At 41.9% G+C, this 19567-nt stretch overlaps 1 protein-coding gene across 1 annotated transcript; it reads right to left on the reverse strand.

The window, feature by feature from the left end:
* Nucleotides 1-15854: 15854 nt before the first annotated feature.
* On the reverse strand, nucleotides 15855-17078 carry LOC128126999 (leucine-rich repeat extensin-like protein 2). The gene has a single exon (XM_052765178.1). It carries the CDS (start codon nucleotides 17076-17078, stop codon nucleotides 15855-15857), a length of 1224 nt encoding a protein of 407 aa, XP_052621138.1.
* Nucleotides 17079-19567: the final 2489 nt, after the last annotated feature.

Consider the following 19567-nt stretch of genomic DNA (forward strand, 5'->3'; position numbering starts at 1 on the left):
ATAGAGTGGGTGTGGGAGTGGTTGCTTGTGTCATAAAGTAAGGCAAAGTCAACACTCCTCCTATTTGTACTTTTACCCACTTGCTTTTATTATTTAAATAGAGATTTTTATGAATTTATGATTAAATTGTGAATATTTAGGGTTTATTATGTTAAATTATGATTTTGGGTGAAAATCCCGCGTTAAAATAATTAAAAACGGGCTTAAAACGCAAGTTTGGTTGAAAACCGGGAGAAAAGTGCTTCCCAGCGAGACCTCTCGGTCCTAGGCCGAGGTTCGGTCCCTAGGCCGAGGCTCGGTCCTTGTTGCTGCTGAGTCGGAAGCGAGAGGCTGAACCGGAAGCGAGAAGGGAAGCGAGGGTTCGGTCCGAAGGGAGGCAGTCCGACGCGAAGGCAAGGTTCGGTCCGAGGTCAGGCTAGAACCGAAGGTACTGTAGTGAACAGTAATGAACAGTACTTTCGGTTCGGATCCTTCTTCCTTGCATGGTTCGGTTCGGACCTTTCCTCCTTGCATGGTTCGGTTTGGATGAACAGTACTTTCAGTTCAGCTCATGAACAGTACTTTCGGTTCAGACCCTCATGAATAGTGCTTTCGGTTCGGTTCATGAATAGTACTTTCGGTTCTGAGGGTTCGTTTCCTTGAGTCCGTTTTTCGCGTAGACTTCCGTTCTTGGGTTATTTTTGCCAAATTCGAGGGTCGGGATGCCCCGAGTGATTATAGAAAGTTGGGAGAGATTTCGAGAGAGATTTGAGAGAGATTCCTCGTTCTCAGAGAGATTTGGGAGAGATTTGACGTACTTGGAGAGATTTCGCATACGAAGAGATACGTGAGAGAGATTTCACATACTTGGAGAGATTTGGGAGAGATTTGACATTCTTGGAGAGATTTCACATACAAAGAGATATGTGAGAGAGATTTCACATACTTAGAGAGATTTGGGAGAGATTTGACATACTTGGAGAGATTTCACATACAAAGAGATATGTGAGAGAGATTTCACATACTTAGAGAGATTTGGGAGAGATTTGACATACTTGGAGAGATTTCACATACAAAGAGATATGTGAGAGAGATTTCACATACTTAGAGAGATTTGGGAGAGATTTGACGTACTTGGAGAGATTTCGCATACGAAGAGATACGTGAGAGAGATTTCACATACTTGGAGAGGTTTGGGAGAGATTTGACATTCTTGGAGAGATTTCACATACAAAGAGATATGTGAGAGAGATTTCACATACTTGGAGAGGTTTGGGAGAGATTTGACATTCTTGGAGAGATTTCACATACAAAGAGATATGTGAGAGAGATTTCACATACTTGGAGAGGTTTGGGAGAGATTTGACATTCTTGGAGAGATTTCACATACAAAGAGATATGTGAGAGAGATTTCACATACTTAGAGAGATTTGGGAGAGATTTGACATACTTGGAGAGATTTCACATACAAAGAGATATGTGAGAGAGATTTCACATACTTAGAGAGATTTGGGAGAGATTTGACATACTTAGAGCTAGAGTGATAACGATTAAGAGTGTCTTCGTGGGTGATGAATGAGAGTGTTTGGCTTCGCAATGCAAGGTCTTTAGACCCCGTTGTGCCATGGTTTAGGATCTTACGCACTCCCTATGAGTATGCAACATCGTATTATTGTTTTTGTTCATTGTTTAGCACTAATGCTAAGGGAATTTAAACACATGAACTTTCCAAGTGGTGTTTTCTCATTAGAATAGTGAGTTATACAGTAGTTACATAATATAAACCCTATCATACAAGGTTTTGATCGAGTTGACCGGTTTGACTCGTTGACCTTGACCGGCTTAGACTTGACCCGATTTTGACTATTGTCACATACGCGCACAGCTTACCATCCTCAGACAGATGGGCAAAGTGAGAGAACCATCCAGACCTTGGAAGACATGTTGAGAGCATGTGTCATCGACTTCGGTAAGTCGTGGGACACCCATTTGCCATTGGTTGAATTCTCCTACAACAACAGTTATCATACCGGCATCAAGGTTGCGCCTTTTGAAGCCCTCTATGGCCGTAAGTGCAGATCCCCTCTGTGCTGGGCTGAGGTGGGCAACACGCAGCTAGCCAAGGGGCAAGTCCCTGATAGCACTCTCACTGGCCCATGAATTATCCGTGAAATCACTGAAAAGATCATGCAAATCTGGGAATGACTAAAAGCTTCACGAGACAGACAAAAGAGCTACGCCGATAAGAGATGAAAACCCTTAGAGTTCTAGGTTGGAGACCGTGTTCTGTTGAAGGCCCAACATAGGGGTGACCTGCACTTGCGTCCGTAAAGAGCTTCGAATGGAGCGACTTTAATGCTGGTGTGATAGCTGTTATTGTAGGAGAATTCGATCAGTGGCAAGTGGGTATCCCACGCTTTACCAAAGTCTATCACACATGCTCTCAACATGTCTTCTAATGTCTGTATAGTGCGCTCGCTCTGCCCGTCAGTTTGTGGGTGGTAGGCCGTACTCATGTCTAGCCTAGTACCCAAGGATTTCTGCAGGGACTGCCAAAATCTCGAAGTGAACCTACTATCTCGGTCTGAGATGATAGATATTGGTACACCATGCAGTCGCACAATCTCCTTGAGGTATATTCTGGTTAATTTCTCCATCTTGTCTGTTTCCTTTATTGGTAGGAAGTGCGCAGACTTGGTCAATCTGTCTACAATCACCCATATAGTGTCAAATCCGCTCGAAGTCTTAGGCAGCTTGGTTATGAAGTCCATGGTTATCCGCTCCCACTTCCATTCCGGTATATCAGGCTGCTGTAGTAGTCCTGAAGGTTTCTGGTATTCCACCTTGACCTTGGCGCAAGTCAGGCACTTGCCCACATATGTAGCAATCTCGGCTTTCATATTTGGCCACCAGTATAACTTTTTGAGGTCTAGATACATCTTATCTGACCCTGGATGAATGGAGTATCGAGTCTTGTGTGCTTCGTTCATGACCACGTCTCGGATCCCACCGAACTTCGGTGTCCAGATCCGGTTACTGAGATAACGGGTTCTGTCGTCCTTGACTTCTAAGCTCTTATCCATTCCCCTTAATGCCTCACCTGCCACATTCTCTGGTTTCAAGGCTTCTAGTTGAGCTTCCCGAATTTGTGTGGCCAGGTGGGAATGGATGGTCATGGTTAAGGATCTTACTCGGCGGCCCGAATATTCCTTTCTGCTTAGGGCATCAGCCACTACATTGGCCTTGCCCGGGTGGTAGCGAATTTCACACTCGTAGTCGTTTAGCAATTCAACCCATCTCCGTTGTCGCATGTTGAGCTCTTTCTGATTAAGGATATGCTGAAGACTTTTGTGGTCGGTGAAGATGGTACATTTCGTGCCGTAGAGATAGTGCCTCCAAATCTTTAGAGCGAACACTACTGCTCCCAATTCAAGGTCATGGGTGGTGTAATTAACTTCGTGTGTTTTAAGCTGTCTCGATGCGTAGGCGATGACTTTTCCTCTCTGCATGAGCACGCATCCGAGGCCTTGGTTTGAAGCATCGCAGTATACCACGAAATCATCAGTTCCTTCTGGAAGAGACAAAACTGGTGCGCTGCACAGGGCTTGTTTTAACGTCTGAAAGGCGGTTTCTTGTTTATCTCCCCACTTAAACACCACACCTTTTTGAGTCAGGGTGGTGAGTGGTTTGGCGATCTTCGAGAAGTTTTGTATGAATCTTCGGTAGTAGCCGGCGAGACCTAAAAATTGTCGAATCTCCGTCGGCGTTGTAGGTGCTGACCAGTTTTCAATAGCTTGGATTTTTGCGGGATCCACATGTATCCCCTTCTCGCTAACCACATGGCCAAGAAAATTCACTTCTCTAATCCAGAATTCGCATTTAGAGAATTTGGCGTAAAGCTTCTCGGCCCTCAGTGTTTCCAAGATCAGCCGGAGGTGTTGACGGTGCTCTTCCTCGCTTCTGGAGTAGATTAAAATATCATCGATGAACACAATCACGAATTTGTCTAAGTAGGGTCGACACACTCGATTCATCAGGTCCATAAATACTGCCGGTGCGTTCGTTAATCCGAAGGGCATTACCACAAACTCATAGTGCCCGTAACGAGTTCTGAACGCAGTCTTGGGGATATCCTCTTCTTGTACTCGCAGTTGATGGTAACCCGACCTCAGGTCGATTTTTGAAAAGTAGCTTGCTCCTTGGAGTTGGTCAAAGAGATCATCGATTCGGGGTAAGGGATATCGGTTCTTGATAGTGAGTTTGTTTAGTTCCCGGTAGTCTATGCACATGCGAAAAGATCCGTCCTTCTTCTTTACAAACAAGACTGGTGCTCCCCAGGGTGAGAAGCTTGGCCTGATAAATCCTTTGCTTAACAGTTCATTTAACTGGCTGGAAAGTTCTTGCATTTCTGCCGGTGCTAAACGGTATGGAGCCTTAGCGACGGGGGTAGCTCCCGGGATTAAGTCGATCCGGAATTCGACTTGTTGTGCGGAGGGTACACCTAGAAGATCTTCGGGGAATACATCGGGATAGTTGCACACCTCGGGAATGTCGTTGATATCCTTCACCTCTCGTTTCGTATCTACTATGTGAGCTAGAAATGCGTGGTACTCCTTTCGGAGGTACTTTTGGGCTTTGACGCAAGAGATGACTTGCAAATTTGAACTGGGTTTGTCGCCATAGATGAAGAGGGTTTCGCCATTCGGCAGATTAAGGCGGACGGCCCTTTCGTAACATAGAATGTCGGCACGATGTGAACTTAACCAATCCATACCGATGATTATGTCAAAGCATTTTATTGTGACCGGCATCAGGTCTACTTTAAACGAATGGTTGTCTAGAGTGAGGGTACACCCTGAGTATATAACATTAGTGTGCTCTTCTTTCCCATTAGCCATTTCTACTACGTATGTATCTTTTAATGATTGAGGGGTTTGTTTTAGTAATTGTTTGAATTCATGGCTCACAAAACTCCTCTCTGCTCCACTATCAAATAGTACGCATGCATATGTGTTATTGAGGAGAAACGTACCAGAAACCACCGAGGGATCCTTGACTGCTTCTCCGTGTCCCATCGTCAGGACTCTCCCTGCACCACCAACTTTAGGAGTTTGTGCCTTGGGGCAGTCTCTCCTGAAGTGTCCTGCTTCACCACATTCATAGCAGGTTTGGCTTGCCCCTGCATTGGCAACTTGGTTGTTTGATCGTGCTGGCGCTTTACAGAAACGAGCGGTATGCCCTTTCTTGTTGCAGTTTCTGCAGTGCATTTCCCGACAAGCACCGGTATGGTGGAAGTTGCACTTGTTGCACTTGGGGAGGTTTCCAGCATATGGCCTTGGCGGCGCTGGAGCAGAAGCAGTAGTGGCTACACGGACAGCAACTGTCCGTTGCTTCTTTGCGGGGTCCTGCACCGGTTGTTTCTTTTTAATGTTCCAGAACTTCCTCTTGTTGTTTCCTCCTTTCGTTTGGTTGGTGGCGGCGACCATGGTGCCACGGCTGGCCCTATGATCGATAAGTTGTTGTGCCAATTCCTTGGCACTTTCAAAGGTAGTAGGTTTCGAGGCCAGAACACTGTCATGAATCTGGGATGACAGCCCCCAAAGGTATCGCTCTACCTTCTTCTCCTCCGGAGTAACCATTGCAGGGCAGAGGAGTGCTAGATCGTTGAATCGGGCTGTATAAGCTTCGAGGTCCATTCCTGACATCTTGAGGTTCCATAGTTCCTCCTCGAGCTTTTGTATTTCTCCCCTCGGGCAATACTCTTTTAGCATCAACGCTTTTAAGTTCTCCCAGCCGATGGAGTTAGCCACTGCAGGCGTAAGTGACTTAACTCGGCCATTCCACCAAGTAAGAGCTTTTCTTGTGAAAGTGAATGCCGCATACTTGACTTTGCTTGCCTCGGGGCAAGCACAGATTTCGAAGACTGCTTCGGTCCTTTCGAACCATTGCATTAGCGCTATGACGCCCCCGCTCCCGTCGAAAGGATCGGGTTTGCCATTAGTGAAGTCTTTGTATGAACACTCCTTGATGCGCCCTGTGCTGTCCCCCTGATTTGAGTTAGTATTCCCGGATCCGGAACCGCCGGAACCATTTGTACCCATTTGCGACATTGCTGCCGCCACGGCTGCTGTTACTGCAGCCTGAAACATCACCGGATCAAACTCCGGGGGTGGCGGCGGAGTGGGTGGTGCTGAGTTTCCGGAAGGTCTTGGTCTTTTCCTTGGTGGCATGGTTCTGACATAAGAAAATAAAAAGAAAGGCTTGACGGTAAGACTTCAATGGTGAAACGAGTCGAGCGTTACTTGTTTCATTTCAATTGCATTTTGTCCGAGTTTATTAATTTAGAAGGCAATTATTTGTCAAGTTATGCAATTAATCTTATGAATTAATTAGTGTTGACTCCAGCAGAGTCAAGTGCTTGGTTTGTGTCAGCATCAAAAGAAATAAAATACAAACCACATTCATTGATAATTTGCTAGTACATAATATTCTTAGGAATTTGACCTCATAAGGGTCTACATTACATCATAGTAAAAGATAAAGTTTTGGCAGTACAAAAGTCCATTTGACTAGTGGGATCACTTAGTCGCAAGATCAACCTATTCGCAACCAAGAGTAGCACCAACGCATACTCGAAATCCTAGATTTATAACAAACTATAAGTAGCGCGAACACTACTCGTGGCGTGAAGCATCTGATCCCTGGTGGCCCTGGGATGAGGTCGAGGCTCCCTGAAGCTCCGCAATCCGGCGCTCAGCCGCGATTACCCTCTCCTCGAGAGCTGCGTGTCTCACCTGGTACTCCCTTACCTCCGCTCGAGCGGCGGTAAGGTCCTCGATGAGTCGGTCCAATGGATAGAAGTCCCTCTCCAAATCCCGGGTGCGTGCATCGGTGGCTGCCGTAATAGCGCTGAGGTTTCGAATCTGGTCTACCATTTCCCTACTCTGATTTCCCAAGTTCGTGATGTGCTGGGTCATAACGGGGAGAGCTCTGTCAGCCGGTCCCCCGTGGCTGAGGTCATAATAACCTCGTTGGTCGCCATAGGGTGACCTCTGGTGCTGTTGCCGACTCCACCTCTCGATCATGGTTGCCCAACGGGGCTCAGGCCCATTGTGCCCCCAGCGGTTTGCAGGCACCCTAGCAATGTAAGGAGGGTTGAAGACTTCCTCCTCTGGCTCTTCTTCACTTTCCTCCTCATCCATGTCCACCTCGTCGTCTTCCTCTTCTTCTTCTTCTTCATCTACCTCCTCTTCTTCTTCCTCGGGCTCTTCTTCGGGATCCTCTTCGGGATCCTCTTCAATCAGCTCTTCGGGCTCTTCCTCAATCCAGCCGGCATTTCCCTGGTTGGGAAAGTATGGGTCTCCTGGTAGGTGAAATCCTGCCATGTCGTTTGCGCGAGAATAGAGGGGTAAGAAGCGGATAGCGGTAGATATTAATAATATTGCGATATAGCAACATACAAATACTCCTATAGTATTTTAAATGTTTAGATTTGGTTCTTATAGCACTTTTGGTAGGGTGAAGTTAAGTTATTAGACTTGTTGCCCTCCTACGACTATCCCCCGATGTGAGTAAGGTAGTGTTTGTTTTTTGTCTGCAGATCTGCGTGGCCTCTTCTGTCTGCGCCGCACAGACATTAGCATTCGCAGACTGTTTGTTTTTTCGAAGACTGCAGACCTTAAAAATGTCTGCGCGCCCTCTTCTTGGCGCAGATGTGGACCATAGTCTTCTAACATCTTCAGACATCTTCTAGCCCAAAAAAACATATATATCTTAATTTTTTTCAAGTTTTTTTTTAATTTAAATTTTTTTCCAACTTTATTAATGATATACAATTTGAAAAAAAAATTATAAAACTTAAAAAAAAAAATGTTCGATTATACAAATATGATATTTTTGACAAATTTATAAATAAGATTTATTACAATCCTAGTCGTTGAAGTTGTTTATATAAATATGAAAAAAATCATAAGATATTCTTATATTTTTTTGCCAAATTTTATAAAATATTATTTACTACAGTATCATCAATTTTTCGAGAAAATATTTATGGTACATTTTTAATGGATTTAATTGAAAAAATCGAAGTTTATTTCCATCCATTTATATATCAAATTATTTGATCACTAATTATAATGTTTAATTATAACTTTGCAACCAAAGTTGTTGGTTTTTAGCAAATATATACGTTAATTTATAGCATTTTTATTTTTATTTTTTATATGATAATACATAAAAATTGATCTAGATTCGTTAATTATTTATAACAAAGTCATAAAAATATTAAAAAATTATTTTGAAGTTTAAAAAAATCAGTTTATTTAGATTTCAGTTTATTTTAGTAGCTCGCAGATGTTAAAAAAACAAACAGTCTTCTTTTTTCAGACTGCAGACGTTTGGTTCACCTCTTCTACTGCAGAGGTCTACAGATGTGGTCCGCAGACTGCAGACATTTTGCCTTAGAAAAAACAAACAGCACCTAAGTCACTTTCCGGACTAATATAGTTGATCAGGCTATATCCTTCCCAAAACTGATTACTCATACCAAGGCATACTCGTAGCGTTCAACTCCTCTTCTTTTAGTTTATGTTCTTCTAGTTATGACACTACGCGCGTATGCAATGCATGTAGGTATACTTTTAAACAGAACTTATTTGTTTTCAAAAAGTATAACCGGTTAGAATGTTTTGAAAATCAGAGACTCTTAGTCCCAAATGTGTTTATAGTTTGTATATCCTATGTTGTTTGATATACTTAATTCACTATAAACCGTGCTCTGATACCAATCTGTCACACCCCCAAACCAAGGATGGCGGAAACGTCCAGGGGTGGAGGACTTCATGTGTAGTATCATAACAACAATGGTAATAGTGATGAAAGTAAACGCAACCAACACATATATATAATTGAAAGAGTTACATCATTGTATGAATTACATGTTTCAAAATCAATTACAATATGTTGACAAAATATGATAAGTTTGACGCCACAACGTCCCATCCTCAAAAGTACTTTGTTACCTGTTTAGTGATTTCCTGAGAATACAAGTAGTTTTAAAAAAAAACGTCAACACAATGGTTGGTGAGTTCATAAGTTTTTGTATATAATTATGAAAAAAGCTTGTCATGTAATTGTATAGTTGTTCCAGAAAAATCCGATATTTTCCTTAAAATGAATAATGTAGTCTTGTATCCAAAGACTGAAATATATGAGTAATCTTTCTTATTTACAGAAAATAATGTGTGTTTATTTCAACACAAACGCGTATGATATCAATGAAACTCTCGTATATTGTTAAGTTTGTTAATACTTTCTGTGAGCTATTATAACCATACTATGACCTAGGTGGCCTGAATACGACGTTCTTCGGGCGTCGTAGAACTGAAATGACACTTGTCACCCGTAGACCTGCAGGTCCAACTGTAGCTAGCAGCAAGGTGTGGGGTGTCAAACCCAATATAGATCTATATACAACTATCACGCTCTCCTTCCAGGAGACTCTGGTTACAATACAGGACTTATGATTTATGTGAAGAGGATGTCTCACAAAGTTATTAACGAATTTACACTTAATCATAATGAAAGTTTCCTTTTTGTAATGTATGCATTTTGAAATCCATCGTAAACTATACCTATTATAGTTTGGCAAAACGAAGGTAGTAACAGTAAAGTACGTAATTTTTACTTAACATAGTTTATTAAACGTTTGTGTGTAATGGGTATACTTCAATAATAACGCTTTGTGTAATCTATGCTTTGTCTAGTAAAAATCCATTTGTTAACAGGTTTATGTCTAGATACTAACACAAGAATGTCGTTTATTGCAAATATACATGAACACATAATAATATGCACCCTGCTCAACATGTTACAAGGTGTTATGAAAATTATATGATGTTAACTAAATTAGACCTTCCTGCACTGTTTTAGAAAAGCCATAGAAAAATCATACGAAGTCGAAAACTACATCCGTAAATTCTGAGAGTTTCCAAAATGTGTCTAGTTTACTCATAATTTTTATCATGATTTTTAATGACCTCCAACTTGGGTGAAAAAGTCCATAATCACAGACTGGTCCGGATTGGTGCTTGGAATGATAGGCAGTTTTGTAAAAATCACCATAAATTGTAGAAAAATCGTATGGGGATGTGCAAGTAGTCATTTTAAAGCTAAGAAGTGGAACTACATGCACCTAAAACAGTTTTGAAAACTAAAATGTTTAAGGTGTCCAAAACAGTCCGTGAATGGAGTCTAACTTTTCTGATGAAAGCTGTTAGAAGAATTTAAATATGTTCTTGATGTTTTGACTTGTATCCCCCCCTAAAATCTTGAGAAAACATGAAAATGTAGGGGTATGAACTCACCTTAAGTGTTTTCAGTAGATGATTGATGAAGAACGGAGGTGCTTAACTCAAGGGCACTTGGAATGTCTTGAAGATTTCGAGAATCTAGCATGATAGTTATGGAGTTTGTATGAGCTATCAATGATTTGAGTAGAACGAAGTGTGAGAGTCACAAGGAGGATGGATTACACTTACCAAGAGTGGTAGAACACTTGATGATCAGCCTTGAGATCTTGAATTAGAGAGAAAAGTTGGAGAGAAAAAGTTGGAGTTGAATCTTTGGTGGAATGAGAGTGAATGAGAGAAAATGAGGAGAGAGGATGAATATCCAGCTCTCAAAAACGTGGGAAGGAGTAATGATTGAGTGGAAAAGACATTGATGTGACTTAGGTAAGGTGGGGAGGTATGGCTGGTCATAGAGTGGGTGTGGGAGTGGTTGCTTGTGTCATAAAGTAAGGCAAAGTCAACACTCCTCCTATTTGTACTTTTACCCACTTGCTTTTATTATTTAAATAGAGATTTTTATGAATTTATGATTAAATTGTGAATATTTAGGGTTTATTATGTTAAATTATGATTTTGGGTGAAAATCCCGCGTTAAAATAATTAAAAACGGGCTTAAAACGCAAGTTTGGTTGAAAACCGGGAGAAAAGTGCTTCCCAGCGAGACCTCTCGGTCCTAGGCCGAGGTTCGGTCCCTAGGCCGAGGCTCGGTCCTTGTTGCTGCTGAGTCGGAAGCGAGAGGCTGAACCGGAAGCGAGAAGGGAAGCGAGGGTTCGGTCCGAAGGGAGGCAGTCCGACGCGAAGGCAAGGTTCGGTCCGAGGTCAGGCTAGAACCGAAGGTACTGTAGTGAACAGTAATGAACAGTACTTTCGGTTCGGATCCTTCTTCCTTGCATGGTTCGGTTCGGACCTTTCCTCCTTGCATGGTTCGGTTTGGATGAACAGTACTTTCAGTTCAGCTCATGAACAGTACTTTCGGTTCAGACCCTCATGAATAGTGCTTTCGGTTCGGTTCATGAATAGTACTTTCGGTTCTGAGGGTTCGTTTCCTTGAGTCCGTTTTTCGCGTAGACTTCCGTTCTTGGGTTATTTTTGCCAAATTCGAGGGTCGGGATGCCCCGAGTGATTATAGAAAGTTGGGAGAGATTTCGAGAGAGATTTGAGAGAGATTCCTCGTTCTCAGAGAGATTTGGGAGAGATTTGACGTACTTGGAGAGATTTCGCATACGAAGAGATACGTGAGAGAGATTTCACATACTTGGAGAGATTTGGGAGAGATTTGACATTCTTGGAGAGATTTCACATACAAAGAGATATGTGAGAGAGATTTCACATACTTAGAGAGATTTGGGAGAGATTTGACATACTTGGAGAGATTTCACATACAAAGAGATATGTGAGAGAGATTTCACATACTTAGAGAGATTTGGGAGAGATTTGACATACTTGGAGAGATTTCACATACAAAGAGATATGTGAGAGAGATTTCACATACTTAGAGAGATTTGGGAGAGATTTGACGTACTTGGAGAGATTTCGCATACGAAGAGATACGTGAGAGAGATTTCACATACTTGGAGAGGTTTGGGAGAGATTTGACATTCTTGGAGAGATTTCACATACAAAGAGATATGTGAGAGAGATTTCACATACTTGGAGAGGTTTGGGAGAGATTTGACATTCTTGGAGAGATTTCACATACAAAGAGATATGTGAGAGAGATTTCACATACTTGGAGAGGTTTGGGAGAGATTTGACATTCTTGGAGAGATTTCACATACAAAGAGATATGTGAGAGAGATTTCACATACTTAGAGAGATTTGGGAGAGATTTGACATACTTGGAGAGATTTCACATACAAAGAGATATGTGAGAGAGATTTCACATACTTAGAGAGATTTGGGAGAGATTTGACATACTTAGAGCTAGAGTGATAACGATTAAGAGTGTCTTCGTGGGTGATGAATGAGAGTGTTTGGCTTCGCAATGCAAGGTCTTTAGACCCCGTTGTGCCATGGTTTAGGATCTTACGCACTCCCTATGAGTATGCAACATCGTATTATTGTTTTTGTTCATTGTTTAGCACTAATGCTAAGGGAATTTAAACACATGAACTTTCCAAGTGGTGTTTTCTCATTAGAATAGTGAGTTATACAGTAGTTACATAATATAAACCCTATCATACAAGGTTTTGATCGAGTTGACCGGTTTGACTCGTTGACCTTGACCGGCTTAGACTTGACCCGATTTTGACTATTGTCACATACGCGCACAGCTTACCATCCTCAGACAGATGGGCAAAGTGAGAGAACCATCCAGACCTTGGAAGACATGTTGAGAGCATGTGTCATCGACTTCGGTAAGTCGTGGGACACCCATTTGCCATTGGTTGAATTCTCCTACAACAACAGTTATCATACCGGCATCAAGGTTGCGCCTTTTGAAGCCCTCTATGGCCATAAGTGCAGATCCCCTCTGTGCTGGGCTGAGGTGGGCAACACGCAGCTAGCCAAGGGGCAAGTCCCTGATAGCACTCTCACTGGCCCATGAATTATCCGTGAAATCACTGAAAAGATCATGCAAATCTGGGAATGACTAAAAGCTTCACGAGACAGACAAAAGAGCTACGCCGATAAGAGATGAAAACCCTTAGAGTTCTAGGTTGGAGACCGTGTTCTGTTGAAGGTCTCACCCTGGAAGGGCATGATAGGCTTTGGAAAGCGTGGAAAGCTAAACCCAAGATACATAGGACCCTTCGAGATCCTTCTAGGATCGGTCCTGTAGCGTACAAACTTCGTTTACCCTGAGAACTTTACAACATTCATCCTGTCTTCCACGTCTCGAATCTTAAGAAGTGCTTATCCGATGAAACTCATATGATCCCTCTCGATGGGATTGAAATCAATGAGAACCTGAACTTCGTGGAAGAACCGGTCGAAATCATGGATAAAGAGATCTAACGAACGTAACAAAGTCGCATCTTGATAGTGAAGGTTCGCTAGAATGCCAGGCGGGGACCCGAATTCACTTGGGAGCGCGAAGGTCAGATGAAATAGAAGTATCCGCATCTCTTTCCAAATCCCTAATTTGTAATCTATTTTCGAATTTCAGGAAGAAATTCTCTTTAATGGGGGGATGATGTGACAACCCGAAATTTCTTCCGTTAATTTTAACCCCCCTCCGTTAATAAAATTTAATTTTATTGAATTTTTTCGTCGCCTTCTTGGGTTAAGTAAATCAACTAAGGTTTTAGTTATAATTCTATATGAGTCGGAAAACCAAAAATTGCACGAAAAACCTTCTTTTTCTCGAAAACAAACAAGTTCACGGCCAAGACGAGTTTACGGCCGTAAACTCGTGTACGACCGTAAACCTGTTTACGGTTGGTGCTAGGTGGACCCCACCACCGACCATACCCATGGCCTATAAATATAGGACCCCCACCCTCATTTTAACCTTCTTGGCCAGAAACACCCACTTTCTCTCTCTAAACCTCTTGACCGTAAACACTAAAAAGCCCTTCTTTCACCCGAAAAACGCCGAAAATCGTCATTTGGGGCCGTTTGGGAACATCTGGAACACTTTATCGTAAAAAACAAGCACCTACAAAAACGATCCTATGACACAACACCAAATACCTAAAAATCTCCCCCTTTGCGTCAATGGAGCCGAGAACTCAGTTCTGTTGAGCAACTGAAAATTTCTTGACAGTCTTGAATACGTTCAGTATAATGGCCAAAAGAGTTTTTCTAAAAGTAATGTACCACCGAATCATGTGTATGAAATTCTTCTTATCTGACTCTCTGTTCTACTTACACCGGTGAATGATATCAAGAATATGCTCCAAGCAGGCTATAGAGAACAAATTCTTATCAACAAGAGCGAACAAGAACTTTTCACCTTCTGCCTTTGAAAACATGATTGTAAGATTAGTGGAGTTAATTTGACCAAGCTTCATTTTGTTCACATCACCAAGTTTTCCAGTCGGCTTCACAGTTGGCTTTTTCCTTAAAACAAGAACCATCTCTTGATCCATTTTTGCAACTTCAAGGATATAAGAGTCCAACATCCTCTTAAGATGATTGAGAATCGGCTCACACTCCTTCGCACTTGTGAGAAAAATGTTAAACAATAAAATCCAATCATGAGGATTTAGGTTGGGAAGATCTACTAAGTAAATTGTATGGGCTAAATTGGCCGAACCCCTGGTTATTCGAAATTGAACATTCACAAATTTTCCCGCAGGAGAGGGTTTTATCACCTTGACAGTGGTTATCTTCTTTGCACTCCACGTCAGGTTTTGAGGTTGACCGAACTTAAGATAGTATTCAATAAGATCACGATCAACCTGAGGATGCGGAGAGGCGACTTCAACTGTAGAATCAAAACAGTGAAAAACAAATGCATTTCTGGTTATAGGCATATCAAATTGAGAGTCCCTCATGTTGTCACAATCAAAAGAGACAGCAGGTTCCAGCCAATACATGCTTGGAAACTCAATTGCTTCTTTGATCAGACCCTCCCTAGTCCATGGAGGAAACAGAGCCTTTTTACAAGCAAGAGCATCAAACTCTTCTTTCTTCTGTCGTTCCCTTTCTTCATCTTCCCTTGCAAAACAAAGCTTTTCATCTATCTCCATATCCCTTTTCTTGCGTTTCAGGGCATCAACAATAGTTTCTTTGTCTTCATCACTGTCATCATTTTCATTAGTGACACCATTCTTTTTCTCTTGACTACCAGAACATGAAGCTACATTATCCTTCAGTTCAGTTTTAACAATCACCGGTTTAACAATAGGGTGAATAGCAGGAGCTTAGGACCTATCTTCTCCCCCTTGTTGCGAAAGAACAACTTTTTTCTAAAACATCCTTCATCTCACGTAAAAGTTCAATCGTCGGAAGGAGCTTGGAGGTGAGGTGATTTTTGATGGTAAGAGTAAGAATCGGATCATGAGCATGAACCACATTATTCAACATCTTGAGAACATCACCATCACAGCTTTTAAAAACCGCACGCTCGGTTTTCAACAAAGCAATCTCCCGTTCTGCTTTAGCAAGTTCAGCCTTCAGTATTTCAGCAGTATGGTCTGTTGAGCAAGATCTTCTCGGAGTTTGCGTTCCAATTCCAAATTAGCTTGAAGTTTCTCCAACCGAGAATCAACCGATGACAGAAAAGTCTTATTATCGGTTAGAATATCAGAACGAACCATCTCAAGCTTGACTTGCTCTCCTTGAAGTGACTGAGAAAGGGAATCAATTGAGGCATTCACCTTGGCAGCAGTTGTATCGGAATGACCTTTAGAGAGTCCAAGAAAATCTTGGAATCTTGAATAAGTTCTTTGATATCGGATGTTGCTCTTTTGCATAAAGAAGTAGATTCATCCACAGCAGCCATGGATTTATCAATGGAATCATGATATTGTTGCAGGGTTGTATCCATGAACGCTTTCAAAACAACATCATTATACTTCTTTGTAGCGTTAATCAGCATATCGAGCTTTTCATGAACACTATTCAGTTGTTGCTTGGTTACCGGAGCAGCTTCATCTTCGTCAATTGGAATTCTATATGGACTGTAGTAGGTTGAATCAATTCAAAATCGGTGCCTCCAAGAACTGGACCAGATTCACTGGAATGAGTTGGGGAAATAGGCTCGGTTGTAATTTTAGGATTATCTTCAGTCTTTTCCCCCACATCAGATGTGTTGACTTGTGCTGGAGATTCGGTTGTGGTAAGGATGATCGGTGTAGAGGTGATAGTTGCTTGGGAAAAAATGGGAGGTGGTAATGGGGTTTTACATAAGGGTATTGAGCTGACAGGTGGAGGTGGTGGAACAATGGTAGTAGTTTGAGTTGTAGGAGATGGAGGAATTGGTGCAACCGAAACTTGAACAGTAGTTTTCGGTGGTGATGATGGAGGAGTGGGAACAGAATCATTAAGATTTCCTTCTGGAGTTGGAGACCTAGGTGGTGTATTACCCCTAGGAGAACCTTCATGCTGATCTTCCTCTTCCTCATCAGCATTCTGCTCATCAACATTACCATAGCTGGAAGGTGAAGGAGTCTTTGGTTTTCGAGCCATCTTCTTAACTTTCTTGGGAGCCGAGGAAGCAGCTTTTTCAGCTTTTCGCTTCTTGGATTTAACTGGCTTAGAAGAAGGTTCTTCGGTTTCCAACTTCTTGGAATCTGCTTTCTTTCCTCGCTTTGCTGTTTTCTCAACTTCATCCAGAGCAGCTTGCATTTCAGGAGTCAATTGTCGTGGATTCTTGGGAGGAATCAATCGATACTCAGCCATCACTTTACTTTCTTCAGAGACATATCGATACATTGTTTCAGGAATTGAACCATTGTGAGGAAATTTTTTTGGATCAGCAACAATAATCTTATTGGTGTGAAAGGTTGCTATAGAAGAAAGCACAGCATCCTTCATGACAGAGATCTGGAGAGAGTTGATTGCCCGGCGAGTAACAAGGGTCCAGAAATGACTACAAGAAACTTCAGAGTGTTTGTTTGAGGAGTTCAAACTCTGCACTAGTTGAGACCAGATCAAGGAACCATAATCCAAGTTGATTCCATTGTAGAGACCATACAAAATAGTCATGAAACACTTGTTTGATCCTTCAGACCCACCGACCCGTTCAGAGAGCCCCATGTGAAGAATAGTATGTAACTCATTCCATTGTGGAGGTAAACATAATTTCTTGAACTTTGTGAAAGTGGTAAGGACCTCAGTATAACCTATTTCATAGAACATTGTAAATAACTGATTCGTGGTAATGAAATCCAGAGAGATAATTGAAGCATCGATAGCAAGCCCTAACAGAGAGCAGAATCGGCCTTTTGAGATTGATGCCTTGTGATTAAAAATTTGAAAGTAGATCCTCTCCTTTGTAAGGTCCTAAAACGGATCTTACCAGTGATCAAATAGCAAACACAGTCAGTAAAACAATCAAGAACGAGTAGAATAAAGAGAAAACAAGCTTGCACATGCTTTTCTATTAGAATCACGTCTGGTACAACTTGCGATTACAAGAGCTGAGAATACTGAGGCATCAACAACTACAAAAGACCTACAAACCCCTATTTATACAAGACTGGGCCAGCCTTGGGTTTACGGCCATAAACTCGTTTACAACCGTAAACTCCAAAAACAATGTTAACAATGTCATCAAATAACCAAAAGGACCTATTACGTAGAAAGCCTAGACCAAACCACTAATAAGACCCTTCATTCTCCCCCTTGGTTTGGTGCTAGCTTTAGTTCAATCTTTGTCCACTAGCATTACATCATCGAGTCCCATGGTTCCATTCCACATTCTCTTATTAATGATCTCGACAACCATCGCAGTGTACTCCATCGCAGCCGACTCGAAAATCTCCTCATCAACTTGAATCTGAAAATTGCTCAAGTGATGAATGTCTTATTTTCTGAACTGGAACAAATCCCTTCTGTCGTATAGACGAATGCGTCCTTCTTTAAGTTTGATGACAACAAGATGTCGTTGTCTCATCAAATACCCAGTAAAGCATCGAACTCAAGGATCCATCCGGATAGCTCTGAAGTACTGGAATTTGTTTGACCTGCTTTGTAGCAGGCCACATCACCACTTGAAGGCGATGACCAGTTTTAGGGTCAATGACATCTGGATAATATTTTATCACATATTCAACAGTTTTCATCGATGTGAATCCTTTCTTCACTTGGTGTTCAAGGAAGTGTTTGAAGTTGGTTGCTTGTTGATTGTTTGCTAGATTTGAAAAGGGAGATTGAGATAGCTCCGAAAGATCTACTCTGGTCCAAGAATTGAAATCATGAATGTCCTTGTAGAGTTCTGTATTCCCACTCATCCTCCTTATGATCCACATTTTTAAGGGATCATGATAACCCCAAGAAATAATTCCTGACCTATCACCGTATGTGTCTCTAAACCTTGCGGTCTCGAGATCAGTTACGGTGATTGTGGATTTGTTCCCAGGTGCATTTGTATCGGAACTCCTCTTGAATAAGAGTTGCCCTTCTCGGCTGATTCAGCTTGTCTATCTCTGATTATCTTTGCAATGTGGGGAGCATGAGCAGGTTCATCTTCAAAGCGATTCACAACCCTTGAAGTATCAGCAATCGGCACAGTAATGGGGTGAGCTTCAGAGTGAAGATTAATTCTATGTTCATCAGCGGTAGTCTTGTACTTAACACCAAAATCTTCTTCTAGTTTCTTCTTCAGATCAAAGTAGCCAGGGGTCAAAAGATTAAAATGAGCTTGTAGCTCAGAAATCTGCTTGGTCTTGATAACTCCATCTTCTTTAAGACCAGAGACTTGAATCTTTAGATTTGTATTTTCACTGAGAAGATCTTCAACCTGGATGCCAAGTTTGATGTTTTTCTGATCAAGCACATTGACCCTTTTCTAAAGATCGTTGATTACGAAATCTTCATCTCTAGACTGACCCTCATTAAAAATTATCCCTTTCGCCTTAGAGGTAGTGGCAGTGGTTTTCTCTTGATCCAAAAACTAAGCCAAGCGAATTGAAGCTTCTTCAAGATCTGCCCCTGGGGGAGAGAACCCTGGTGGTACAGAGGAGCTACCAGTTTGAAATACGGTACTGGGACATTCACTGAAAGGTTCTGTGGTTATGATAGCCGGAGTGATAGTTGGAGGAGTAGGCACGCCTTGAGAAAGGCTAGAGTCCAAAAGCCCGACCCTAGGATCTCTTCTTCTTCTCTTTGTTCGGGGTTGTACAGCCAGGTCTGTTTGTTGATCATCTTTAAGTGGTTCAGATGTAGGCAAAACACTTTCAAGGGGAGGAAACCCTGACACCGTCGCCGCTGGAATTGAAGAACTAACCACTTGAGATTGAGAAACAGTAGCTGAATCAAAAGCGTCTTCCTGTTCCCTTGTCTCTGTTGCCGGTATAGCAACATCACTGACATTGTCTAGCAAGGTATTGAGATTTACACTTGATAAAAAATCATCATTTCTTCCAAAGGTCTCTAGAATATCATCTTGATCAAATCCAGTGAGATTAAGATCTTCAAATTGACTGGGCTCGACAGTATTCTGAGATGACCCTTCGTTACAATCTCCCTCAACCTGAATATTTTGCAGATTATGCTCTTCTACAACCGATACATCATGAGCATCAATTTCTTCTTCTTCATGATCTGATACCGTTACTACATCACCCTCTGAGATAATATTTTCTAATGAAGTATGATCTGACGAAATCTTATCTGACGATTCATGA

Source organism: Lactuca sativa, chromosome 1 (assembly GCF_002870075.4).
Source record: "Lactuca sativa cultivar Salinas chromosome 1, Lsat_Salinas_v11, whole genome shotgun sequence".
Classification (NCBI taxonomy): domain Eukaryota; kingdom Viridiplantae; phylum Streptophyta; class Magnoliopsida; order Asterales; family Asteraceae; genus Lactuca; species Lactuca sativa.

Bases quoted from the DNA above. Each gene is read 5' to 3' on its own strand.
- LOC128126999 (XM_052765178.1), bottom strand. From the start codon at position 17,078: ATGTTCTATGAAATAGGTTATACTGAGGTCCTTACCACTTTCACAAAG.